We start from the raw sequence: 27,784 nt of genomic DNA on the forward strand, positions 1-27,784 counted from the left end.
ATGGTAGGGAGTTCTATCCCAATAAACATATTTAGAAAAAAGAAAAAGAAAAAAACTCAGTCTTAAAACTCTGTTGAATGAAAGGGTAAAATTCTACACAAACTCTCCAAGAATATCCCTTTCTTTGGAGCAAAAATATAGAAGTTATAGAGAGGCAGAAAGAACAAATAACATTTATTCATTTATTTCATAAAAATACATAGAACAATACAGACCAGGTAGAAAATTAGTACATAAGATAGTCATAATCCTGCTTTTTTTTTTTTTTTTGCAGTTTTTTTTTTTTTTTTCATAATCCTGCTTTTAAGAAGCTTACATTCTTTTTGTTGTTAGGCAGAAACATACACTGCTTCCTAAGTAGCAGGCACTGTTCTAAGAACAAATATTAACTCCTTTAATCCTCACAAAACCCTATGAATTATTATTCCATTTCACAGATGAAGGTACAACTGAAGCCTTGATTTAAGCCTCATCTGGACTATTTAAGCAACCTTCCAATGAATCTTGCTGTCTCCACACCTGCCGCCATTCAATCTTCCACAATGCTGGGAAGGGTGATCTTTCTAAAACCAAAACCAACCATATGCTCTTTAAACTCTTCAGTGGCTTTCCACTGCCTTAAGAACAAAGTCCAAATCCTCAGCTCATTGAACAGTGCCCTTCATTACCTCACCCCTGCCTAAGTCTGCAATCCAATTGCTTGCCCTATTTTTTCTTTCATGGTCTGCTCCAGCCATGCTGAGCTGCTTTTGGTTTCCCAAACTAGGAAGTAAGTTTCACATCTCTGGGCCTTGGTACATGCTTCTTTTTCTCTCTGATTTTCCTTTCTACTTTCCAACATGCCTTCCTGACAAGCCCCTACTTACTTGAAGACTCAGCTCAAGCTTTGCCTTCTCAATTAACCTTTCCTGACATCCTGTCATCCCCAGTAGAATTGACCAGCCCTCTTCTTTTCCATTATAGCTGGTGTTCCTTTCAAAGCACTTGTAATACTTTTTTTTTTGCATGAACTACTTTAGTTATCTGTATTTCCTTACTTAATGATAAAATTATTCAACTTAGGGACCTAGACTTACTTATTTCTGTACATTGAGCTTCTGACATATTGTCTGAAACCATAGTACGTAGCCTATATATGTTTATTTAATAAGTGAGTATATGAATGAATGAAGCAGTCAATTAATAGATCAAGTAATTTAAATTTTCATGAAAAAAATCAATGAATCAATCAATAGATCAAGTAATATGAATTTTCTAGAAACTTGACTTCTGCATAAAGCAGAGTGCCCCATCCCCTACCAGCTATGCTAAGCCAGTACTTTCATCATCATGTTCCTCCTGAGGAGCATATAATGTTTCTGACCTGAATACATCAAATGACTATATGATAAAGAATGTCCATAATACCAACTGCCACTTACTGATGGTTTATTATGTTCTGGGCACAAGAACATATAAGTTATTTCATTTCCTTAAGCCTCTTTCTTAATCTATAAAATTAAGGTGTTTTGAAATTAAATGAGTTAATCTGTGTATCTACAGATATGTATTTCTCCCCCCACCAAATCAAATAAGGCCAGTGTGTCCTACCTGAAATTTAGATCTAATCCTGAGATCTATAGGCCTGCTCTAATTTCATTCAGACCATAGGTTTAAAATAATTCTATGAACTGGTATATTTCTTTATCTTCAAGTGTGTTTTGCAATCAGTATGTAATTTGGTCCTCAGAACACCATATGCAGTACCTAGGGCAGGGATTATTGTTCACCATTTCACAAATGAGAAGAGGTTAATAGACTTATTACAATAATAAGGCAAGTTTGTGACAGAGCCAAGACAAGCACCCAGGTCTCCCCACAAGTGATTTGCATTTTTATATTGGGGTTATTTACGATAAAGTCTCATATTCTAAAATGGGTGTCATTTAGATGAACACATTCTACAACTCTCTTGTGTCAAAGTCATAAGAAGTTTTTGAAATTAAATCCCACTGCTTGGCTTCTATTTGTACAGAACTTTTCATTGTTGTTTTTAAGACTTCAAAGTTTCTCCACTCTCATCTTGAGAAAGCATTGTACATTTTCCCCATTGCTTACAATTAGTATGTCATTATGGAGTTGGAAGTTTTAGGTAAAGTTAACTGCCAAGTCTGCCAACTTCTTAACAATGTCCAATGTGGCATCTTTGGGTGTTTACAAGAAATAGTTTTTAATTGCTCAACTTTGAGGAAGGCACTGAGGCTAATCATGCCCCAAGGGCCTAAGAGAATCTCTAAGACACAAAGCTATTAGAAATGTTCTGCTTGTCTGGGACCAACCCAAAGCATCACAGGTGGAAAGAACACCTTTCCAGTTTAAGATGGCCTCATCATCTCTCAAAGTTGAAACAAATTTCCTTAGACATTTGCTGAAAGTCTGTTAGGAGATGTTTGGCCAGTCAGTCCTCTCCAGAACCTCATTTCCCTTTGTTTCTGGTAATTCATGGCTCCTAATACATAGCTCCGGCCTACCTCGTAACATAAGGAAAAGGGAGAAGGCAGAGTTGTCACTTGCTAAATTAGAATTATAGATTTGTGCATAACTCCAGACAGGCACCCAAGGACTGTGATGAGGAATTGCCTATACTATGGTCAGCCCTTTATAATCCACTACACACTCTCTGTTTTGCTTGTCTTCTGATTAAGGATTTTTCAGGAGTACACCAGAAACAGCTACTAAAGAGGTCTTCTACTAGTCACAATCTTTCCAAAGCAGAGAAATGTATTTCCACCAGCTCAGTCCCCAACCCTTGTCTCCTCCCCTTTGCCTGCAGTAATTCCTGCTATCCGGCATTCTAAAGCCTTCATTTGACTGTCAGGATACATCCCTACACTAAGCAACAGAACCCACAAATGTTTTTCTTTTTGCCTTAACCCAGATCTTTCCTGTAACCCTTTTATTAGGCCTTAGGGTAACTTCCTTAGTTGTCTTCCATATACAAGAAAGATATTTATGACCTACTATCAAAAAAGGCTTTGAACAGGAAAAGTTTCTCTAAAATTAAGGGTATCATAACTGCAACAGGCCCCAGAAATGGTCTGATAAGCAAAAGAAATTGAGACCCAGAAAATTAAAGTAAGCTGCCCAATGTCAGACAACTTGTAGGGTGTCTACTCTATCCTTGGGTCTTCTCTCCTGACCAATTTGAGAAATGCTACATTAGGGATACATTCAGAGGTCATGAGGCTGACAGAAGTTAAGTACTGTCATGGGAACTGATTCCATATCCTCGCCATTACTGTTTTCTAACTGGCAGTGAAACAAGCCTCAGCCAAAAACCAGTGTCTTAATGTGGTACTGATATCATGTCACACTGAGTTAACCAAGGACCTGGACAAAATCTTGCTGAGTACCAGATCTGAGACCTTCACCCTCAAAGCAAGAATCAAGCAAAATACAATAGGGGTAATTTCTCAAAAGTCAGTGATATGGAAGTAGCCCTAAGTTTTCTATCCATCTCTGTCTCTAATTAATTGTGTGACCTTTAGTCAATTCACTTCATTGCTTTAGACCACAATTTTTCCATCTATAAAATATAAGTACCAATTTATGTGAACACATTTGGAAAAGTAAAAATAACTAACATGCTAGTATTTATTGAGACTTACCATGTGCCAGGCACTATTCTAAGTATTTTACATGTTTTTACTCATTTCCTAAAGATGAGAAATTCAGCTCAGATTCTTTGGATTACTTGAACAAGTTCACAGAACTAGTAAGCCTCTGAATACACAGCCTAAACCACTACCTCAGACTGCTTCCCACTACCCTATATTGTATCTACTACCATAAAAAGTGTTACAGAGCTTGAGAAACAATGATCTGTCCTCAGGTAACCTATGTCATCATTGAAGAGTCATAACAGAGAGAACCAGATAACAAAATAGATAACAGAAGAACTAAGCCGAGTGTTGAAAGAGGGATTAGATAGGACCTTACTTTCCAAGTTGGTAGAACATCTGAATGATCGTGCAGAAGGAGTGGGAGTGAGCGTGAAGGAATTCATAGAACAATGAAGGAACTAACCTGATTCAAGTGGAGACTACTTGGTGAGGACTTGGCAGACAAAAGTGAATGTGGGAATCAATAACATATATCACTGTACAGTTTGCATAGCACTTAACCACCAGTGCATACACACATTCTCATTTGTTTGGGCCATGTCAGTTTCCCCCACCAGACTGTAAGTTCCATGAAAGTAGGTACCATATCTGGCAATTTTTTGCACCATGTCTCCTCAATGCCAAGCACATAGCCTGACACATGGTGGGTGTTCATTAAATATTTGTTGAATAAACGTATCAATAGGTAAATAAAAAAGTAAATGTTACATGATAGATGAGGGACTGCCATAGTTGACCTTGTGTGCTATATGAAGGCATACAAACTCGATACAGTTGCAAAAAGGAGCCCATGGAGGCTGTTTGAGCAGGCTGAGGTGGCAGAAGTGGGAATGAAAAGGCAAACATAAGGGCTATTTCAATGTGGGAATCAATAACACATGTACTCTCTGCTGTGCACTCTCTATCCCAGCTGTCCCCTGATAGACATTTCTCCACCAGCTGCAGGCTCTGTCACGACACCAATTTAATACAGAAAGAATGTGAAGGGACTATGGACCAAAATAAAAAAGAATTATTTCTTAGTTCTGTGGAAAGCCCAGCAGTGGTATACTCCCATGGTCTCAAAAGTCTCCTTTCTCTTTTCTTTATTTGTTTTCCCTACACAAAATGCCACATTTTTTTCAAACAGCTCTGGTTTGGCAAAATTTAATTGCCTATTTGGGATGAGGTCCCTGAAGCTCTCAGACGTTAATTATTTCTTTCTAGTGAAGATCAGAAACTTTGAACTCTACGCATGAGATAAATGATCTGGTAGCACTTTGGAACCTCAACTTATTTAAGTTACTGAGCAGCTCATCAACTTGTTCCTTGCATTTGGAATTGAATCTGGAAGAGAATTGGACCCCAGACATCATGAGTAGGCTGAGGATGTAGATGTATAGATTTAGTTCAGAGAAAAGTATGCTCCCAGAATAGAGTTCTGATGACAGCTTCCAGATAAACATATAGATCGATGAATTTTGAACCTAGATGAAGAGAAGAGGAGAAGAGGTGCAAATTCTAAACCAAACTGCTCAAGGAAAGGTAGGTTCTGGTAGTTATATTTTCTGATAAGTAAGGGGTAACCAAAAGGCTTTTGGGCTTCAACTCCAGTATGATGCTTTGGAAATGGGCTGGGCCTATTTTCCAGCTTTAGTGAGTAAAGTGATTGTCATTAGATGTTTTTGCTGACAGAGAGATGCACAAGTCCTTGGAGTCTTCAGGTTGCATATTTTCATTCTCCGGCACTGAAAGTAAGTGGTGGGGAAAGAGCAGGAAACCGGGTAGTGTACATACAGAGCCCAGGACATCTCCTGGAAGTCATCCAATTTAGTTTAAAGCCCTGGGTACAGCATGTTTTGCTATCATTTCCTTCTTTTTTTATTTTTTATTTTTTCCGTTGATTTTTTTATTATGTTTTTAAAGAAACTGGCAATTTGGTTTAATTGTGTTCCAGTTCACCAGGATAAGATAATAGATAAGTATTGCCAAGAGGTGAAAGATGTCTAACCTAGCAGATTGAAAACTGAAATAACCTAAGGGTCTTGATGCAAAACGTTCAGATGACCTCAATCCTCCTTATGTTACAACTTTTCTGAGGGAAACTGAACAAGGATGTATGTGGGTCCAGTGTCAGTGAAATAAATGTTTGCCTAAGAAATTAAATAATGTAAGTAGATACCATTACCAAGGGCTGCATGGATACCAAAGTGTTTGGCGGTTGTGATTTGACCTAATCCAAAAGAATCTTCTTTCTTCAGAGGTTTCCAGGCATTTGGGAGTTTGAGAAGCTTTTGAAATCCCACCATGAAAGTTTGCAGAAAGATTATCACTGTTCCAAACATGACAATGTAGAAAATTATTCTTTTGGGCAATCTCATTCTACTCCAACTACTGGTACTTGAAAAGGACATCCAATGGTGAGTCAGTAACAAGAAAAAGCTCCAATTTCTTCCCTCTCCTCCAACATTTTTTCCCTCTAACCATTTATGAGACATGGGCAAACTCCAGGAAGTCAAGGGGCAGCCATTAGTTGAAAGGAAAGTTAAGCTGTATAAATAATTGCAGGTGACAAGACTAAGATGGGAAATATGCTGGGTCCAGTTTGCCAGGAATCTTTTAATGATAATTCTAGGATGAGACAATCAACATTGTCTTTGGAGGGCAGGGCCCAGACTAATGAAAAATAGCCCCCTCAATTAAGACGCTGAGTAGCCTTTAAGTGTGAGAGGGAAATTGTCATCAATTTTAAGTTCTATGGGTCTAAACGCAGTACTAATGGAGGCAAGGTCATGGGTTCGATCCCAATACCTATCAGTTAGCTTAACACCATCTAAAAACAAGTCTTCCCAGGGCCCTAGACTGATCACCAATTTTTAGTCAAATGGCTCATCAATTTATTCTACCGGGCTCATGGAAGACTGAGGGATAAATTCCTTATAAACCTTCCCTCAATACTGGAGAAACAGAATACATCCTGCAGCTCATTAGGAATGATAGATTCATATAAAAGAGAGTAAACATGTATTTATCAATATTTAATATTTAACAGCAAAAACAATGTGTTTTAAACAGTTCTAGGAGCAACAGAGACTTTTAAATGGCATAAGAATCAGCTGTCTACTTCTATACAAAACCATTTCATCCTCCCATCTGTAGCCTGCCCATCATCTTTCTAGATCTACTACTGTGGATGGTGCATGTATAAATAATTGGGGATTAAATATAGACCATTCAAGGAAATTTAGGGCATGACAATACTAACTTAAAGTGTAACAGTCTTCATTGTGACTCTCATCTTTCTTCATTTTCCCACTATGGAAATGATTGTCTCAATATTCACTTGCAAGGTAGAGACAATCCAAGGGAAACCCTTATATATCCAGGGTCCCATAATAAATGAAGACAGAACCAGCGTTAGGTTTCTCAAGCTCTGAGGACACTCCTGTGAAGGCAGGTCATCAGCCTCCCCACGCCTTTCATGTGTTTGCCAATTCCTAAGTGGCATACGCTTTTATATCCATGGATTTATCATTCCTGTGTACTTAGCCTGTCTGAGAGGCTGACAAAATAGAGAATGAGACACAGGGATAGGTTCTTGGAGGCCAGAACAGGGAAGAGGGGGAGCTATGGAATCTTCTTTGCTAAAGACTTTTAAGGATAAGTGAGTTTCCCATTTCAGAGATGGTTAGAGAAATTCCATCCCTTATCAAACTTCTCTAGTCCACATGCTTCTCCAACAATGGAGGAAAATATAGTAGATTCTTCATGTTGTGGGGAGTGTTAAGGTTTGTTTTGTTTTGTTTTCATTTTAGCTGAGGAAAATGAGAATCCTAGCATGTTAGAACTAGATGGGCTCTTACAGATCACTTAGTCTAACTGGATTGCAAATGCAAATTTAGGCCAGTGAGGGGAAGGAACTTATCCAGAGACATAGCCAGGGAGTAGCAGAAACTTCAAGGAAGGGATTAAAAAGAGAAGGAAGAGTTAGTTTCATGAAGAAGCACATAAAGATTAAAGGGTGTTTGGTATATAAACAGCAATGTTGGGGGAAGAAGCAGATAAAAGAAGAGAGGTTGTCTTTCAATGTGGAACAGGCCAAGAGCTCCATTCACACATTCATTCATCAAGTAATTCTTGAGCACCTTCCATGTACTAGGCACTATTCTGTTTTGGGCATACAGTAGTGAGCTAAATGGACAAAATTCCCTGACTTCATTGAGCTTGAGGGTACATTCTAGTTAAAAGAGACAATCAACAAACATAATTAATAGATAAAATATACCATGTGCTGGAAATAATGATTCTAAGGAGAAAAATAATGTAGGAAAGGGGGGTATAAAATATCAGGGGTTAGAAATGAACCTTTAGACAGGGTGGTCAAAGAAGGACTCACTAAAAAGATTCCTTGTGAGTAAAGACCTGAGGGAAGTAAGATGATAAGCCATGCAAGGATCTGGGCTTCATGTATACGGAGCAACAAGATCAAAGAAAGCAAAGTCTCTGAGAATGGGATGTGCTGTGAATGTTTAAGGAACAATGAGGAGGCCAGTGTGACTATAGCAAAGTGAACAAGGAAAAGAGTAATAGGAACTGGGGTCAGAGAAGTAATTGGGAGGCAAACCATGTAGGGCCTGATAGGTCATAATAAGGAGACTGGTATTCAATTAGGTTAAAATGGGAAGCTACTGAAATTTTTTAATGGAAAAGTGACCTGATATGACTTACAATTTAACTGAATTATTTGAACTGAATGGGGGCAAGGCCAGAAACAGGGAAGCCAATAAGGAAATTACTGACAAAATTCAAGTGAATAATGGTGATGATTTGGAATAAAGGACAGCAGTGCAGGTGGCAAGAGGAGTAGTTAGATTCTGGATGATAGCTGGACAATAACATATTATTTATTTATATATTTATTTATTCATTCAATATCTATCATGTCCCTATGATGCCCCAGGCACCATACTAGGTACACCAGTAAATAAAGCAGACAAGGTCCCTGTCCTCAGTAAATTTACAGTTGAGTGGGAAACAAATAATAAACAAGTAATAAAATTATTAGTATAATTTCAGATATTGGAATGTGCTACAAGAAAAGCATAAACCAAAGGGAAAGAGAGTAGTAAGGTGGAAAGAGAAAGCCTTTTCAGATAGTCTGGTCATTCAAGCCCTCTTCTTACCACCCACACTTTTAGAATCATCACATTAGATTTTCACACTCTTAACTGGTGCTCAGCAACAACAGCACGAAAAACACAGGAGAAGCTGGCAACGTAAATCCAACCAGGGATATTAGCAGAAGGTTTTCACAGACCTCAAGGGTTCCATGAAAGACTCCATTTACATAATATCAGTTCAGATCAAAGAAGTACTTTGCAACACTCTATGCCAAGCACCATGGTAGATACTAGTGCAATGAGAAAATGGAGGCATGAACAATTTAGGAGTGACCAACAGACATAAGAATAAGCAATATTTTAGCTAAAAGTATCAGAAGGTACCCTCTTTCTGGAGATTAGTAACTTAAGCTGACAGAAGTTCAGTTTTGGAAAATGGTGAACAAGTAAGAGAACCAGGAAGATGGTCTCTCTCTCTTCTCTTCTTACTTGAAAAAAAATAAAAATAAATAACCCAAGAAGGTTATCTGGTGGAAGAGGGATGAAGAACTTTTCATATAACCATTTTCAAAAGGATGAGGAATTTGCTATTTTCCTAGGGAAGGAGGAAATTCCTAGCTTTGCCTCTGTTCTCATTATAGATATCCCATTTGTATCCCTTATCTTTTGAAAAGGATCCTGTATGTCCTAATTATTTCCACCTTTCTCACACCAGCCCTCCCTCTTTATTCTCATTCTTACAGGTAAAATGAAGCAACTGCATTGGCACCCATCCAATGAATAGTGGCAAATAGGAAGAATGGCCATAGATAATGCTACAGCAGTGTTTGAGTTTCTCCTTATTGGAATCTCTAACTATCCTGAGTGGAGAGTCACATTTTTCACATTGGTGCTGATAACTTACCTGAGCACATTGTTGGGGAATGGACTTATCATCTTTCTTATCTACTTTGACCCCCACCTCCACACTCCAATGTACTTCTTCCTTACTAATCTGTCTTTCTTAGACCTTTGCTATGGAACCGCTTCCATGCCCCAGGCCTTGGTGCATTGTTTCTCTACCCATCCCTACCTCTCTTACCCACAATGTTTGACCCAAATGAGTGTCTTGTTGGTCTTGGCCACAGCAGAGTGCCTCTTACTGGCTGTCATGGCCTATGACCGTATGGTTGCTATCAGCAATCCCCTGCGCTATTCCGTGATCATGAATGGCCCAGTGTGTGTCTGGCTGGCTGCTACCTCGTGGGGGGCATCACTTGTGCTCACTGCCATGCTTGTCTTATCCCTGCAGCTTCACTTCTGTGAAGCTAACATCATTAACCATTTTGTCTGTGAGATTCTTTCCCTCCTTAAGCTGGCCTGTTCTGATACCAGCCTCAATGAGCTTATGATCCTCACCACAGGCATCTTTACCCTGTTCCTACCCTTTGGATTAGTTCTTCTCTCCTATGTCCAAATTGCCACTACTGTCCTAAGGATTCGCTCAGCCCAAGTTAGGCTCAAGGCCTTTTCCACCTGTGGCTCTCATTTGACTGTGGTGACAATCTTCTATGGGGCAACCATCTCCATGTATATGAAACCTCATTCCAAGTCATCCCCTGACCAGAACAAGTTTATTTCAGTGTTTTATGGGGCTTTGACACCCATGCTGAACCCCCTAATATATAGCCTGAGGAACAAGGATGTTAGAGGGGCAATGAGGAAAGTTATGGCAAAAAGGACATGAGCCTTCTTTGTTTCTAAACTCATGTATATATATATATATATAAATTTTATTATGTTATGTTAGTCACCATACAGTACTTAATTAGTTTTTGATGTAGTGTTCCATGATTCATTATTAGTTTCAAGACATCAGCTACATCCTTACTGATGGTAAACAATTGTTTAAAGGGTCTGACTTTACCCTTGGTAGAGCAGGTGGTTATCATTTGAGAAGCTTCAGGAAGTGCTCCCACCCTAAAATATTACCCCTACTAAGGCTTGAATTTCCATTAGAGGGTCTTTACATATAACATGTTAGTGGTCACCCGCTAGGTCACAGAAGAGACCTAAGCAGCAAGACAATCTCCTATGACTATTAGCAGAAGGCAAGTCATAACTGAATTGGAAAAATAGGACAAAGGATGGTGTAATAAAAGACAAGAAGACAAACATCAGAAACTTTACAACTTTACTGGAGGCAAGCTCTGTTGTGAAAGCACAATTGACTTGCTCTGCTTAACCTCAGAATCATGAGAAAATTGCATCATAGCCATTTCCTACATTCGTGTGGAGTGGTTTTCCCCTTTTCTTGCTCTTTTTCTAAACTTCTTTCAAGTCTGTTATTTTATTTTATATTCCTAATGTAATTCTATGAAATTGGTAAGAAAGACACCATAATCCCCCTGTGTTAACAATGAGAAAAGAGAGGCCCAGAGAAGGAGTTGAGACTTCTATAAAATCATACATAATTGGTAGTGGAATCAAAATTAGAATTTAGATCACACATATACAACCTCTGAACTTTGTCAATATTGTCTAGAAAATTATTTGGAATTATAGAATTATAAATGCAACTAACATTCATTGAGCACTTACTGTATACCAGACACTGAGCTAAGTTCTCTACATCTCTTGTCACATATAATTATCACAACAATTCAACAAAATAGTGCTATTATCAACCCATATTAGAGATGAGGACACCGATACTTTTAGAAGTTAAGTGATTTGCCCATGGCCATAGAGCCAGGAAAGAGCAGAGCCAATATTTAAATCTAGGTCTGGCTGATTTCAGATCCTATTCACTGTACCCACACTAGAGACCTTAGAGATTATTTAATGCAGTGATTTTAATCAACTTTATGGTGATATAATTTATGTACAATAAACTTTATACAGTTACAGTGTGCAATTTTATGAATTTTGACAGATGCCCACTGAATCAGCACACAATTCCATCATCTCCAAAAGTTTCCTTGTGCCCTTTCATAGGCTACGCCTCCCCCACCCCATACCCTGGCAACCACTGATCTGATTTCTTTCACTATATGTTAGTTTTGATTTTCTAGAATTGACTGTTACTGGAATCCTATGTGTATGTACTCTTTTGTGTATGGCTTTTCTTACTGAGCGTGCTTTTGAAATCATCCACATCGTTGCTTCTATCAGTAATTTGTTCCTTTTATTGCTGAATATTTCATTGCACAAATTTACCACATTTATAAAAATCCATTCCTCGTTATTGGATGTAATGCAGTGGCTTTTAAACTTTATTTTTTTAAAGATCTTTTATTTATTTATTTTTGAGAGAGCGAAGGAGAGAGAGAAAGCATGAGCTGGGGGAGGGGCAGAGGGAGAAGCAGATTCCCCACTGAGCAGGGAGCCCAATGCAGGACTCAATCCCAGGACCCTGAGATCATGACCTGAGCCTAAGGCAGGCGCTTAACCAACTGAGCCACCCAGGCACCCCGGCTTTTAAACTTTAGTTCTCACAGTCCTATGGGTTCAGTTGTGTGCCTGGAACCTGTCAATGGAAGTGAAGTTTTCTGTGTACAATTTCATTTGAAAATGGAATTCTAAAAATAAAAAAAAAAGATTTAGCAAACAACAATCTACTACTGATCTCTCAGTTTTAGATGAGTTCAGAGGCTCAGTGAACAGTATATAAATTTCCCAGGATCATGAAACTTTCCGGAAGCAGATTTAGACCTAAGATCCAGATACCCTGTTTCCTGGTCTCACTTTACTTTGGGCAATTCCACCAAACATGAAGAAGTCGTCTACCAGTTGGCCTGATAGAGAACAAGAGACAAATCAGTAGGAGAAAAATACAATGCACAGCACACCTAGATGTGAAGCAAGGCACCATGGAGCAAGTAGATGTTCAGTGCATTCCTCAGACCCTGGCTGCTGGGAGTAACACTGTGTGGTGCTACAAAGAGAGTACCAGACATACACAGGACCTGTCTCACACATGTACTCACTAAATGAAGAGGAAAACAGAATGAATAAACCACTTGCCAAAATAGCCTAATTTTCTTTTTTTTTTTTCAGATTTGGAATTTGTTTTTTATTTTATTTTATTTTATTATGTTATCCATTATACATTTTTTAAAGCTTATGGTATTCTTAGCCACTGAAACCATGCTTTAATATCAAGAAAAAAATATTTAGGAAAAAGCCAAGTGACCCCAATTTTTAATTTATTCATTCAACAAATATTAACTTTCTATTTTCAACCAGACACTGGGCTAGGTATTAGGGCAAGTTTCATACTTTATGCAAAAGGTTTCTTACTATTGAAATAAACATTTCAAATTAACATTATGAAATAAATTGATGAAATTAATAATATTTTAGAGAAAAAATAAAGCTTTCAGGTAGAGAGAAATTCAGAAATTAAGAGGTATGTTAGGAGTACCCATTTTATGAATAAACAAACAAAAAGTAGAATAAGACCTATAAATATAATGAACAATAAATAAATGAATGAATGAATACATAAATAAATAAAAGTGGTGATTTCCAGAGGAAGGGGGGTGGGAGATGGGTAAAATGCATGAAGGGGAGTAGAAGATACAGGCTTCCAGTTATAGAATGAGTAAATCACAGGAATAAAAGGCACAGCATAGGGAATGTAGTCAATGATATAATAACGATGCACGGTGACAGATGGTGGCTACACTTGCGGTAAGTATAGCATAATGTATTGTGATATTGAATCACTATGTTGTACACCTGAAATTAATGTAACATTGTATGTCAACTGTACTCAAATTTTAAAATTTTTTAAAAACACAAAATAAAATAGAAAATTTCCTACCAAAAAGAAGTATTCATTTTAATGACTCTGCCTTTGAGGGGAGAAATTCTCCACTCTCTATCATAGGTTGGTTTACAGCTTAAAATGAGAATCATATTTTCACTAATAGTGCCCCTACCACAAAATGGTAGCTCTGTCACTAGGTGCTTTGTCTTTTTATTGACTTGCTGGTAGGGCACAGCCTACAGACAGAGGGGCATAGTGGAATCTGTAGATGGGAGCTGTGGAATTGATTCTGCTACTAACTAGCTGTGTGACCTTAGTTATACCAATCTCTGGCCCTCAAATTTTCTCATCAATATAATAGGAAGGTTGTATTTTGTTACCCAAAGACCTTTCCACTTCTAACCTTCTGCATCTAGGTGTTATTTTATATAGATTTTCTTTCTTGTCTTAAAAAAATGGAATCATATTATCAATTTACTCTGCAGCTCGCATTTTCCACTTGGCAATATATCATGGACATTCCTCCAGATCAATATATATAGATCTATCTGCCTGACTTTAAATGTTAGCTTTGACTGAAGAAGTAGGCACACATAGCAGCTAGTTAGCATGAGTATGATCCTTCCAGCACTAACGTTCTGTTTCTAGGTATCTAAACCCAAAGGCCATCTAATTCAACATTGATATTAATTCATTTTAAATACAAAATAAACTCTATGAGGATGTTGTGAAATGAAATCAATTCTGAATTGTTAAAAACTCCTAAGGTTGAATATCACTTCTTCACTTGATCAATCACAGGCACTGTGAGAAATATTCCACTGTGCATCCCACATCCCAAGCAGCTGGGTAGTGAAGATTACCTTGTTTCAACCTGAAAGCAAATAAAAACTGGTTTGAAACTAAGGTAATTCTGCCAGAAATTGAGGAGAAAGTTTACAAACTGAACAACAGGCTCCAAATAATATTTTCCAATGAGTATTTAAGGAAAAGATACCATGTCCCATTCATAGAATTTGGGATTTCAATTGAGGGAAGTCAGCAGAGTATAACAATTTAGAGCACAGGCCCTGGAGCCAAACTTTTTGGATTCAGATCTATATTCTGCCACTTCGTTCAACTCACTTTCTGCACTTCAATCCCTTTACCTAAGTGGGCTAATAGTAGGACCTACTTGTAGTGTTCAGCATTTGATCATGTAGGCAGAAACCACTCCAGTTATTTCAGGCAGGGAGTGATTTAATAAAGAGAATTAGAGACCTACAAAGCCTTTGGAAGGGCTGTGAGAGGGAACGTTGGTAAGGGAACGTTGCCAACAGCCTCAGACAGTTGCAGGAACTGCAAAAATCTTGGGAAGCTTTTAGAGGCATGAAGAAACTGCTACTAACTGCACCAAAGTTAATGTTTCACAGAAGAATGCTCAGAAGCCACCTAAATCTTTGACACTTAAACACGATGTCAGGAGGACCAATGGTGGTGTCTACTTCTTTTATGCTTGCTTAGCTTCCTTGAGTACCTTTTATGGGTGAAATCCAAAACTGAATGTTACTGTCAAGAGAGTGTGGGAAATGTAGTTCCTAAGTTTTACAATAGGGGTGAGAGCTGAAAAAGATGGGGAAAGTTTTGGGGGCACCTGGGAGCTCAGTCGGCTAAGTGTCTGCCATCGGCTCAGGTATGATCTTGGGGTCCTGGAAGCAAGCCCCGAGTTGGGCTCCCTTTTCCTGCTCATCAGGGAGTGGGCTTCTCCCTCTCCCTCTGCCCTCCATCTCCACTTGTGCTCTTTTCTCTGTCTCTGTCTCTCTCTCTCAAATAAATAAATAAAATCTTTATAAAGAAAAGATGGGGGTGGTTTTGAATATGACTTCATAGCTTGGTTAGGAGAATTGTATGAATCTGGGGCACCTGGGTGACTTAGTTGGTTGAGTGTCCAGCTCTTGATTTCAGCTCAGATCATGATCTCAGGGTCGTGGAATTGAGCCCCAAGTCGGGCTTGTGCTCAGTGGAGAGTCTGCTTGAGATTCTCTCCCTCTCTCTCTCTGTCCCTCCCCCCCCCATAAATAAATAAATAAATAAATAAATAAATAAATAAATAAATAAATAAATAAATAAAATCTTTTAAAAAAAAAAGAATTGTATGACTCAATTCACATAAAGCACTTAGAAAATTGCCTGGTCTATACTATAGTTAAAGAACAATAAATATCAGATGTCATTATGATGTCTGGATCACATGAGCCTAAGATGTCAGGAATTAGAGTGCCTACTTATTTTTTCAATAGTGAATTCCAAGACTACTCCTTCGCCCATGCATGCTAGCATCCATACAACATTAATTCAATACATATTTATGGAACACCTACTATACAGCAGGTACTCTGCTATTGCCATGGATACAGCAGTGGGGAAAACATATTTGTTCTCTCCCCTCAAAGAATTCACTCTCTAGGTGGAGAGAAAGACACGTACACAGCCAAAATTACTGCACGAATTTATATCTTCTTAGTTCTTAAGTTTATAAAGCACTTTACATGCTTTATAATTTATCTTCTTCTTGAATGTATATTACTTCATATCATCTAAGTTTTTTTAAAGATTTATTTATTTATTTATTTTAGAGAGAGTGAGAGAGAGCCGAGGGAAAAGGAGAGAGAATCTCAAGCAGACTCCCCACTGAGCGCAGAGCCCCTTGTGGGGCTTAATCTTACTACCCTTGAGATCATGACCCATGAGATCATGACCTGAGCCGAAACCAAAAGCCAGACGCTTAACTAACTAAGCCACCCAGGCGAACCTCATATCATCTTTTAAATTTAATGAGACAAGTAAATAGGTGTTATAATTAATAGTATGAGACCAACATTTACATATGAAAAGATTCAGTGTCTGTGATGTTATCAATGTCAACAGTATGACAAGACTAGGACTAGAATACAATTCTAGATTTACTGTGGTGATTATTTCACAGTATATACAATATTAAATCATTATGTTGTCATCTGAAACTAATATAATGTTATATGTCAATTACACCTCAATAAAAAACTTAATTTTTTTTAAAAAATATAATTCTTCTGACACCTAGATATTCTTTCTGATGGGTGCCTGATGGGTTCAAGGAGTCCTTGGAAAAGAGGAGTAGAAAGAAGGCAGGACTGTTGCTGAGCAGAGAAAAAAACACTATGTTTTCAGACTGTCTAGGTTAAAAATCTGACCTTGACACTTACTAGCTATATGACCTTGGGCAACTTCCTGCCTCAGTTTCCTCATCTATAACAGGAAAACAATCATAGGACTGACCTCATAGGGGTTGTTAAAAGGATTAAATGAGCTGATTTCTATAAAATGCTGAGAACTACGGTTGAGACATAATAAGTCCTCAATAAACATTACCTATTTTTTTATTGTTATTATAGAGTTACTAGTAACATTATTGAATTCTCAACTGACTCAAAAGTAGTCGGTGCTCATCTCACTGGGTGCCTTCTCTCTCTCCTCTTTCTTTTCCCACCAGGAATACACATAGCAATTGTTTCTGGTTAAATGTGTACAGCAGGTCAAGCACTTTTTCAGTACAACATCACGATGGAGTTGGAAAAACGCATTATTAGGCGTCAGGAAGTCTGGATTCTAGTCTGGGTTCTGCCATTAATGAGCTATGAAACTCTGGGTGAATCACTTAACCTCTCTGGGCTGCATGTGTCAAACAGGGGAAAAATATGTTCCTTAACCTACCTCAGAATGGTTGAAAGAGCAAATGAGATCATAGATGTTTGATGTTACAAAGTTAAAAGCACATTACAAATGCTACATGATGGGATTTTCATTATCCTCAGCGTTAGCCTTTACATCTTCTTCTCACTTACCCTTGACAACCACTCACTCACTGAATTTCATTGATTTTTCCTCTGAAATGTCTTTCAAATCCATCCCCTTTTCTTTGTCCTCAATGCTTATGTCTTAGTTCAGGGACTCATCAACCCTTACCAGAATGACTGTAACAAGCTCCTATTTTTCTCTAATCCAATCTTACCTCTCTCTAAACTAGCCATCCAATCAAAGTCTCCAGGGTGACTTTTCTAAAGAGAAAAATCTCTCCATGTTAATCCCCTCTTTATAATCCCACTCCAAGATTAAGAACTTCCAATATGTTCCCTATTGCCTATAGAATACACAACATTACTCAGGGTCCCTGCTAACGTCTCTATCCTCATTGTCTATTTCAACTCCATAGACCCCATACGCCAGGAAAACAATACTTTCTTTCTCTAAACATTTTATGCATCTATGTTCCTGTACATGCTATTCTTCTTGCCTGCAGTGCCTGGCAAAATCTCGGTCAGCCTCCAAGGGCCAGATCTACAATCATTGCCTCAGTGAAGCCCTCCCCAGAGCTTATCCTATTCTGTTTAATCTTGGATGGTGACTTAATTCCATTTCTTTCACCTAATAACACTTTGCTCAACCCCAAATTTAACATCTTTCATGTTATTTTATAATTAGTTGTTTTAGAGTGTTTATTTCCAATTAGTTCATAAGCTCATAGAGAGCAGGAAGTTTTTTTTTATTCATCTGTCTCCCTAGCATAGTGTCTGGTACAGAGTATATGCATAATAAGAATTGGTTAAATGAATGAGCGCTAAACAAATACTTCTTAGACCATTTGTGGTAAAGAACAATTATCTTTTAAATTTCCCAGTTGTTACAGACTGATATTTTATAAAATATGATAAAAATGTCACAGCAATGTCAAATCACTTTAAAAATTACTAAATGTTTACTCTCAATTCTGTCCTTATCTCCTTGCAAACATTTTGAGTAGCACTCAGCTGGGCTATTTGCAAAGATGCTTCATTCCTAGCTCCTAGAATCTTAATACCTAAGTTGAAAAACTTAACAAGGATACATGTAAAAGTAATAAACAAATCATCATATATTTAGAGCACAACTAAGCAAGGAATCAATAAAATAAAGCTATTGTAATTAGATACATGCACAGATAAAGTAAATCAATGGAGCAGTGAATGAGAGGATGCAATATTATATTTAGACAGCAACAGTTTCTATAGCAATTCAAAACTAATGTAGGAAATTTTTAGGAAAAAGCAAGATTTACAGAAACTTCAAAACAAAGATGGCTAGGATGGGCTGGGAGATGTCAGGGAAACATAAAGAGGAAGAGGACACCTCCAGTAAACACTGTTTACAGAATTTCATTTACCTGAGTCCTTAATAAAAGCTTTTATAGAGTCCCAATACATTGTGGCCACTCCTCCTTCCCCATTCATTCATTGCCTTCTTATGTCACTGTGCTGAGGATCCTTCCAAGAAACAAGACTCTGAGTAACCACCCTAGAGGTGGACCTACTACTCTTTGGTAACTTAAAAGCAGAAGTGGAGTTGATGGTGTTAGTCAAAAGTTTACAGTGTCACTAATGAACTATTGGAATTAGTGGACAAAAGATACTTGTATTTTAATGACTTAGAAATAACACTCCCAAATGAACATACAGCCTCAATTCAGTAGTGAGATTTAATTGCCTTTTAGGAACTTGGTCCCTACAGTCTCTTCAGTGAAATCACTTCTTTGGAACCATAATGAATAAACTCAGAAGGTATCAGCAGATGTTTAATATTCTTCCCTTCTCGTGTTCATATTTTGAACCATTTGGAATCCTGGATTCTAAAATGCTGAGCAGAATCAAGACACAATCCATCGTAAGAGCAAGTAAAGAACATACCCTGACAAGAAGGAAGGAAGCCATATTTGTCTCTTGAAACAAACCAACATATGCATGTGGAATGGTCAGTCTTTACATGGATCTCAGGATACACCTGTAAGTCACTCCCCTTGAAAGACTTCAGTACTTCAGTGAGGCAATGATAGTGCAACACATAAGGGACTATATCAACACAACTCTCAGAGACCTTAGTGGCTTTGTTTTTGTTTTCATGGTCTTTTTTCCCCCTGGTATTCAGGTGAGTAAAATCCATTTGATTTAAAAAATATTGTAAGTTCCTCCCATGTGTCAGAAACTAAGCCAACCACTGGAGTTAAAGAAATAAAATGCAAATTCTGTCTCCAGAGGGCTCACACTATAATCTGACAATATTGCCTTATTTCTCTCCTCATTCACTGAATTATTTTCCACCCTCTAGGGAAAAAAAAGACAACCAATGTGGCCACATTCCCATGGGTGTTACTTCCCAAGTGAGGCCTTATTTAAAAATAATAATAGCTAATATGTACATAGCACAAAAACCCTTTGAGATAGATACTATAATTGTCCCAATCTTACAGTTGAGGAAGCTAAGGTATAAACAAGTTAAGCAAATTGCCAATGTTACACAGTGAATCAGTGATGGATCCAGTATTCAAACTTGGATCCAGAACTCATGCTGTTAACCACCATTCTACACTGCCTGGTATGGGTAATAGAAATTCTTGTCTGTAAGTACTACCCGTTCCATTAAGTATATTTTGAGCTTCTGGGAGCTTTCTGTAAAGCCCAGGAGAAAAAAAGGAATTTGCTCCAAGCATCCCTTAATTTTAGTATTAAAAATAGAGTGACTCTTCCTGGGAAGCATGTTCTTGCATGGTAGGTGAAACCAAGACAGACTTCTTTGGGAAATCCATGTAAAGGAAGGCCTTGAAGTGTGCCCCAAGTATTTCTGAAAGATCAAAAACCAGTGAATATATGTGTGAGTATCTCCACATATGTCTAGGTAATTTAGGATGATTTTGGCCTGCACAGGGCTAAAACACTGAATTATTGAATAGAAAAAATATATATAATGGTCAGTCTGGTGAGATTTACTCAAATCATGTAAGCACAAAAATGTGTTCTTTGTTTTCCAGCTATTTATACTGGCATGTGTTCTGAGATTGTTAAGACTGTAAGATGGTAAGGATTGTAAATCAAAATAAGGCTTCGTGATTAAACATACCGTCATTCTAGTATGAAGATTTAGTGCCCTTTGAAAAAGCTGGCACCCTGAAAATCCCATTCTTGTAATGCTATTAGAAAATTATGGTTGTGGTGTCACCGTTGCATAAAGACAAGATCACCGGACTTCTGCCTCGGCCTCATAACTCTACTCCAAGAAGACTTTTCCTTTTCAGATTCATTTTGTTTTCTGATCCCAATTCTAGGAGAATATTGACCAAAAAGGAGCCTTCTAATTCTCATTAGAGGTAGTCAAGGGCCTCCTAGGATCATTGCCTGTAATAAGTGAACATCTGTAGTTAGAAGCTTAGCAGCAGCTAAGTATTTTTTCAGTTTGTCTGCCCTTGGTTCTGATTTCTATTCAGAGCCCCCTCATCCTGTACTAGGTTCTACTGAGGATCCTGTTACAAAGTCTTACTCTACTTTCTGAATTACTTGTCCATAAAGGTCTTGTACCTTCTGAGATCTGGAGTCTGTTTTAGAAAAAGGATCTGAAGAGATTACCTACATCGTGAGCCTGAATGGCCCCTCTTGCTGACCAGCTCCTAAGACAAACCTTCCTATCCACAGCCTGCACTTACCAAGGCTTGACACCTGCCTCATGAGTCTGAAACTAGATCCTCCTATAAATGCCCCAAATTCTGATTTGTGGCTAGAACGTGATGGGAATCTTACAGACAATCCAAAAAAAGGATCTTGACCTTATTAATGAGCTGGTCTGTGATAGCATTCATACTTGATAGAATTAGATCAAACAAAGTAAATAAAAATTCGGATGGACAAAAAGTGTGAAAACACTTTTTTTTTTCAGATTTCACTATAATAACCATTTTCTCTCTTTACTATAACACTTTCCCTCCTTGCAAAGAGCGAATTGTAGGGTAAAAAAATACAAGACAGTAAAGTTCACTTTTGAGCAACGGGCCTTTAGTAACACTGAATACTATGAGATACTGTTTTTCATCATGGGCCTTTTACCCTCAAACATTTATTTCCTTCAGCCAATTCAATGTAGTCGTCATGACATTGAAGACAGAAGAGCCAAATAACTGGCCTTGATTCATTCAACAAACCCATATTGAACTCATATATTGTGGGTTTACACCAGGCACTATGTGAGGTGGTAAAAATAAGACAATACACGGGACAGTCAGGGCCTCTTCCCTCTGAAAGCTGAAAATTTAGTAAGGGAGCAGAAATTGAATAATTACACAAATATATAAATATAAACTGTAATAACAGCCAAGCAGGAGAAGTTTAGAGTGCTATGAACAACTGCAACAAAAAGATCTGATTTCGTTTTAGTGCAGTTAAGGAAGGCTTTTCTAATGAAATTTCTTTTAGGCTGAGATATTAAAGATGACTAGAAGTTCACCAGTCAAAGAGGGTAGGAATATTTCCAGCAGAGAGAACACAATGTGCAAAAGCTCTGAGGTCAGAATGAGTTTAGAGTGCTTCATAAAGACAGTATGTGTGGAACATGGTGATCACAAGAAGAGACAGTGTGAGATAAGGTTAAAGTCAGATCATTTAGAGCCTTGTAGGTCATGGTAAATAGGTTAGATTTTATTCCAATGCTAATTAGAAGCCCTAGAGCAGTTTTAAGCATGGGAAAGATATGGTGATAATTATGTATGTTTGTAAAAGTTTTCTCTGACTGCTGTGTGGAGAATAGACCATAGAGAGGCAAGAATAGAAGTAAGGAGGCCTGTTAGAGGATGGTGGCTCTGACTAGATAAATGTTGACTGTGGATATGGAGATTTATAGGTAGATTTAAAATATATTCAGGAGGAGGAGCCAGTAGGACTCAGTGATTGATTGGATATGCAGGGTGAGGAAGAAATGAGAGTGAACTGGCCACAATTTTATGTCATGGATATGAACCAGCTAAAAACAAATTTCAGGCTAATATCCATAGCAGGGAAAAAACAATTAGAAATTTTATGATTCTTTTTATATTTGAGCAGTAAATTGGCACATTTTCTTTAAGGGGGGTTCAAAGCACGCTTCAGATGGAGTCCAACCCCCCTCATTCCATAGATGAGGGAATTAAGACTCAATGGACGGTACTACTTTGCAAATTAATCCTGTGATGTGTATGATGCTTTATCTCCCAAATTAGAACATAAACTTCCAAACTGTATCATTTCTTTTGTAGACATCTTTTCCTAATACCACCTGACATAGGACTGAGGACACAGCAGACCCTCAATAAGTGTTCCTCAGATTAAAATAAGTTGAATTTCTTCTTTCTCAGCAGATAGAAGAAAACGGATATTTTGGTTACTGGTAATGGCAGTGAAGTGACAGAATTCATCCTGGTGGGTTTGTCCAATCATCCGTAATCCCAGATTGCCTTTTATTGCACCATGGTAGCAGTTTACCTAATCACATTGGTGGGTAACAGTCTTATCATTGTCGTGGTTAGAGTTGATGGCCAGCTTCACAGCCCTGTGTATTTTTTCCTAAGCAACCTGTCCTTCCTCGGTATCTGCTACTCTAGTAATTCGGTGCCTTTTTTGTTGCTCAGTAGTTTAAAAGACTACCCCACCATTTCCTATATTAGCTGTTATGCTCAGATGACCATTGCTCTTTTTCTGGGGATGACAGAGAGTCTGTTCCTTGCTGTCATGGCTTATGATAGATTTATTGCCATCTCTAATCCCCTGTGTTACACCATCATTATGAACAGCCGGGTCTGCATACAGTTGGCCCTGGTGACCTGGGCCAGTGCCTTCCTTTTAGCAATAATACCAATTATTGCAATTCCTGCCCATTTTTGTGGACACAATGTCATCAATCATTTTACCTGTGAGGTCCAGGCCCTGTTGAAGCTCACCTGCTCAGACAGCCCAGTCAGACTTATTCTGGGTCTGGTCATTGGCATCTTCACACTGCCCCTGCCTTTCACCTTCATTCTCATCTCCTACACTCACATTGTGGTTGCTGTGCTAAGGATTCACTCTGCAGAAGCCAGGATCAAAGCTTTCTCCACCTGTGGATCCCACCTGACTGTGGTCACCATATTTTATGGAACAGCCATCTACATATACCCAAAACCTCAGTCAAGGGAATCCCAGGACCAGGGTAAAATCATCTCTGCATTTTATGGCATTGTAACCCCTATGTTGAATCCCCTCATTTACACCTTGAGGAATAAAGATGTGAAAACTGCCCTAAGAAAAATGATGAGGAAGAAAGAATCCTAAAGAGGACATGAATATCCCATGGAGGTTCATCTAACCAACAACTTCACATGGACTTGTAAAAATAACAAGGTATAAACACTAAACAATATTTTAGTAAGGTCATTCGTTTCAAATGCATTTTTTTCTATTTCCAACAGGCGTGTGATAAAGAACATCTTGCCACTGAAAAAGGCATGTTAAACATTTATAATGCTATCCATTTAAGTAATAAAATACAGCATAGTGTCGTGGGAGAGTTTATAAAACAAAATAATAATTAGTATATTTTAATCGTATGTAGTTTTATGCTGTTTTACTGAATGAGAAATATTTCAATATTCTAAGATTCTCTTTTATAGAAGATAAAGAACAAAGTTGCAAAATGGACAATTCTCTCAATGCTTTTTGTAAAAGGTCTATCATTATCCAAGCTTCAGAGTGATGAATGTGTGTGGGTAGAGAGGAAAATTACTGAATTTCCACATAGAAGGTCTTCTGATGAAGCAAGAAGCCCTTGAAGACTGTATAGATACTGAGGGCCAAAAATGATGACCCTATGGAACCTACAACTACATGTCTTGATAAGTAGTTGATAAGTCTCTCGACGTACCCTCGACGTACGTCTCTCGACGTACCCTACTCCTGAATAATTGCATGCAGCTTCCAAAGTGGACCTCACAAACAGCAAATTTAGCTCCTTTAAAACGCCTTAAAAAACAAGCAAATGTGTACTGTATTTTTGGATTATAAAAATTATAGTGTTCATTGTTTTTAAATACAAGGGGTAGGTAGAGAGAAAAGGAAAAATCACCTATCATCCCCACACTCAATGGGGCTTGCATGGGTTTTAGAATCCAGCAGACATGTATTTAAGTCTGCCATTCACGGTTGTGTGGGATTTAGTTTGTTCCTTTCCATCTCTCAGCTTCAATGTTCTCATCTGTGAAGTAGACATTATAAGAGTGCCTACCCCACAAAATTGTTTTGAGAATGAAATGAGATAATGCATATTAAGCTTCTATCATAATGCTTGGCATGTGATGGACACCGAATACATGTCAGCCAAAAAAGAAAAAACTGCCAGTCCTCTCTCTAACATCCGTACCCATTGTATGAATGTTCATCTGCTCAGGTCTGTACCAATAATAACTGTATCATTTTTAGAATATTCATGGTAATATGACAGACTGAAAAAAATATGTTCTCACTGTTGTCTTAATGTGAATTTATTTTATTAGAGATGAGGTTGAATGTTTCCCATGTTCATTGGTCATCTGTATTTTAGGAGTCAGGGTCTTTGTCATTGGGTCAAAAAGACAATGAACCAGTCCAATTTTGGAAACAGAAAATGCTGCAGTCGGTTACTTGGGGCTAATAAAAAGCCCCCAAAATCCTTTCAACATTGAATGACTCCACCACTGTTTCCAGATACATCCAGACAGGCAGATCCCCATTTTGATCTGTCTATTTCACTCTGTAAGCTATTTCCTCTGACCTAATCAGTCAACAACACAAGCTGACAAAAGGCTATTGTAAATGAAAATGAAAATAATAAAAGTGTGGGAACCCCAATCAGAACTCTTTAGAAAGGGAATCTATGGTGTTAGGCAAATTTTGTTGTAACATTACCAATTTAACCTTGAACAAACTCTTCTGTAAGTTTTATTTCTGGCGTTTCTAATAATTTTCATTTAACCTAAAGCACTCCTTAAACAAAAGGAAAGGTACTAGTAACTAACAAGACATGGTGAGCAGATAAAGTCAAACACTAGAGGGGAGACACAAACGTGATTCCTCAAAAGGAGGGGGAAAAGGGAGCAAAACTGCACCTAACAATTATCGGAGTTTGATCATTTTCATTAGGGACTAAGAAGAGGTAGAGAAGAACAAGCAATGAGATGTGACTTCTGCTGACAGAGAGAAATTTATTGGGGAGAGGCAGGGACCTTTTTTAGTTGCAAGAGAAAATTAGACAGGTGAACTAATGTCTTCCCTTTTGATTACCTCAGGAAGAAGTTAGACAGGGTTCTCTCTAGAGAGAGAAATACGTTACATCTGGAAGTAGAGAACAAGCTGCGGGAAGATTTCTGACACGAAGTCAAGACTGGATGAATAGAAAGTGTAAGAGATTAGAAGAACAACTAATCAGAGATGCATGCATAAGGTTCTTTTCTATTAAATGTGTATTGTGAACATTGTCTTCTTCAAATCTCCCTTGTATTACTAAGTAAACATGTTTGAGTTACAATAAACAAGAAATGCTTTGGAACTACCTATGCCTTAGGAAATCTTTCAATTTCTTATCTCTGCCAAGCAGCACTTACAGCTTGCAGCTGATAATGGGCAGCTCTGCCTCTCCACACACCATCTTCTCATGAGGTGTGCCAAAATCACAAGGCAACATCTTAGAAGGTTGAACTGACCCCTTAAAAATCGACATAACTGAGAAAAGAGCTCCATGCTGTGTACTGGCAGCAGCAGAATGAAGAAAATGCACTTGAGAGCCCACCTGGAAGTGTTCAAAAGAAAGAAATTTAAAAATTTTCAAAAGCTAATAATATATCATTGAGTTTTGAGTGCATTTGTCAACACCAGTACTAAGAAAATGAAGTTAATTATCTGCAGAGTGCTCCTTGTGTTTCTACAAGTCATGAAAGCAGAGCTATTAAATCTTCTAGGTTCATCTTATGGGAAGGCGCACACAGAAAATTGTTCACTTATTCCTGCAATATTTTTGGTGTTGTTTTGATTAAAATAGTTACCAGATAAAGTTTTTCACTAACATATTTGAGTCAAAGACCCTGTATACCAGTATTTGCCATCCCACATATACATAAAGACATGCACACACAGACTTTATTGTTAGAAAGACCTCGTTTGAATTCAGACTTCTGAGATTTAAAAAAGCACTTCTTAAGGGTGCCTGCCTGGCTCAGTCAGTAGAGCATGTGACTCTTGACCTGGGAGTTGTGAGTTCAAGTACCATGTTAGGCATGGAGACTACTTAAAATTAAAAATAAAAAAAGACTACTTTTTAACTGTGCAACCTTGGGCACGTTTCTTTAGCTTCTCTGATACCCCCATCTTCATCTATGCAGTTGATAATAATAGTAATAGTCATAACAACGATAATAATAGTCTCTACTTCATAGGGTTGCTATGAGAATCAAATAAGATGAACCACATAAAATAGCTAGCACAGTATTGTCAAATAGGAAGCAAATGAAAATGTTAGCTATTTTTACTATTCTTATCATCATTAATATTATATAACTCTGGCACCAGAGATGCCTGTATACTGAAATGCCCAGTTTATTCTGTGTGGCAAGGTTATCACGTGTACTTAGCTGAAGCCCATCCCTGGAATTATGGAAAGCATACACAGGCATGTATGTATCTCTGGCTGTAAGTGTTTGGAGGTTATTTAACACTTTGCCTCTTTTTATTCCTTAATTTACTTATTCAAAACAAAACATACTGAGTATCTTCTATGTGTTAGGTAATTTGCTAGCATTGGGAATCCATAGTGTAAAACAAAAAGTTCCTGATCTTAGGTACTAAACATTTTAATAGAAAAACAGATATTAAACAGATTATCACATATATAAATAAAAGACTTTAAAAAGCATGATAAGTATTCTGAAGGAAACAAACAGGAAGCTGGAGTGATGTGTGAGATCTATTCTGAATCAGATGGTAAGATAAGATTTCTCAGAAGTAATATTTAAACTGAAACTGAAGATCCATTAAATGCTATTGTGAAGTTTGAAGAGTTGAGGAAATGAGTGTGCTAGAATGAGGGAAAAAATACAAAGCCTCTAAAGAAAGAACTGGGCATGTTTAAGGAACAGAAAGGAGACTCTTAACTCTAGGAAACAAACTAAGGGTTGCTGGAGGGGAGGGGGGTGGAGGGATGGAGTGATGGGCATTAAGAGGGCACTTGATGTAATGAGTACTGGGTGTTATATGCAACTGATGAATCACTAAATTCTACCCCTGAAACTAATAATACACTATATGTTAACTAAATTGAATTTAAATTTTAAAAAAAGAAGAAGAAGACAAGTGTAGCTACAGCTAAGTGAGCAGGGGGATGGGTAGGTGGTATAACGTCCCTTCCTTCCTACCTTCCTTCCT

General features: G+C 37.9%; 2 protein-coding genes across 2 annotated transcripts; both read left to right on the plus strand.

The window, feature by feature from the left end:
- The first annotated feature begins 9,560 nt into the window (after positions 1 to 9,560).
- Positions 9,561 to 10,487, plus strand: LOC123839141 (olfactory receptor 13H1-like). The gene has a single exon (XM_045868519.1). It carries the CDS (start codon positions 9,561 to 9,563, stop codon positions 10,485 to 10,487), a length of 927 nt encoding a protein of 308 aa, XP_045724475.1.
- Positions 10,488 to 22,828: 12,341 nt separating this feature from the next.
- LOC123847690 (olfactory receptor 13H1-like) lies at positions 22,829 to 23,668 on the plus strand. Its single transcript, XM_045879511.1, has one exon. It carries the CDS (start codon positions 22,829 to 22,831, stop codon positions 23,666 to 23,668), a length of 840 nt encoding a protein of 279 aa, XP_045735467.1.
- Positions 23,669 to 27,784: the final 4,116 nt, after the last annotated feature.

Source organism: Mirounga angustirostris, unplaced genomic scaffold, assembly GCF_029215605.1.
Source record: "Mirounga angustirostris isolate CCGP_5_RB_7025 unplaced genomic scaffold, mMirAng1.0.hap1 SCAF_11, whole genome shotgun sequence".
Lineage (NCBI taxonomy): Eukaryota > Metazoa > Chordata > Mammalia > Carnivora > Phocidae > Mirounga > Mirounga angustirostris.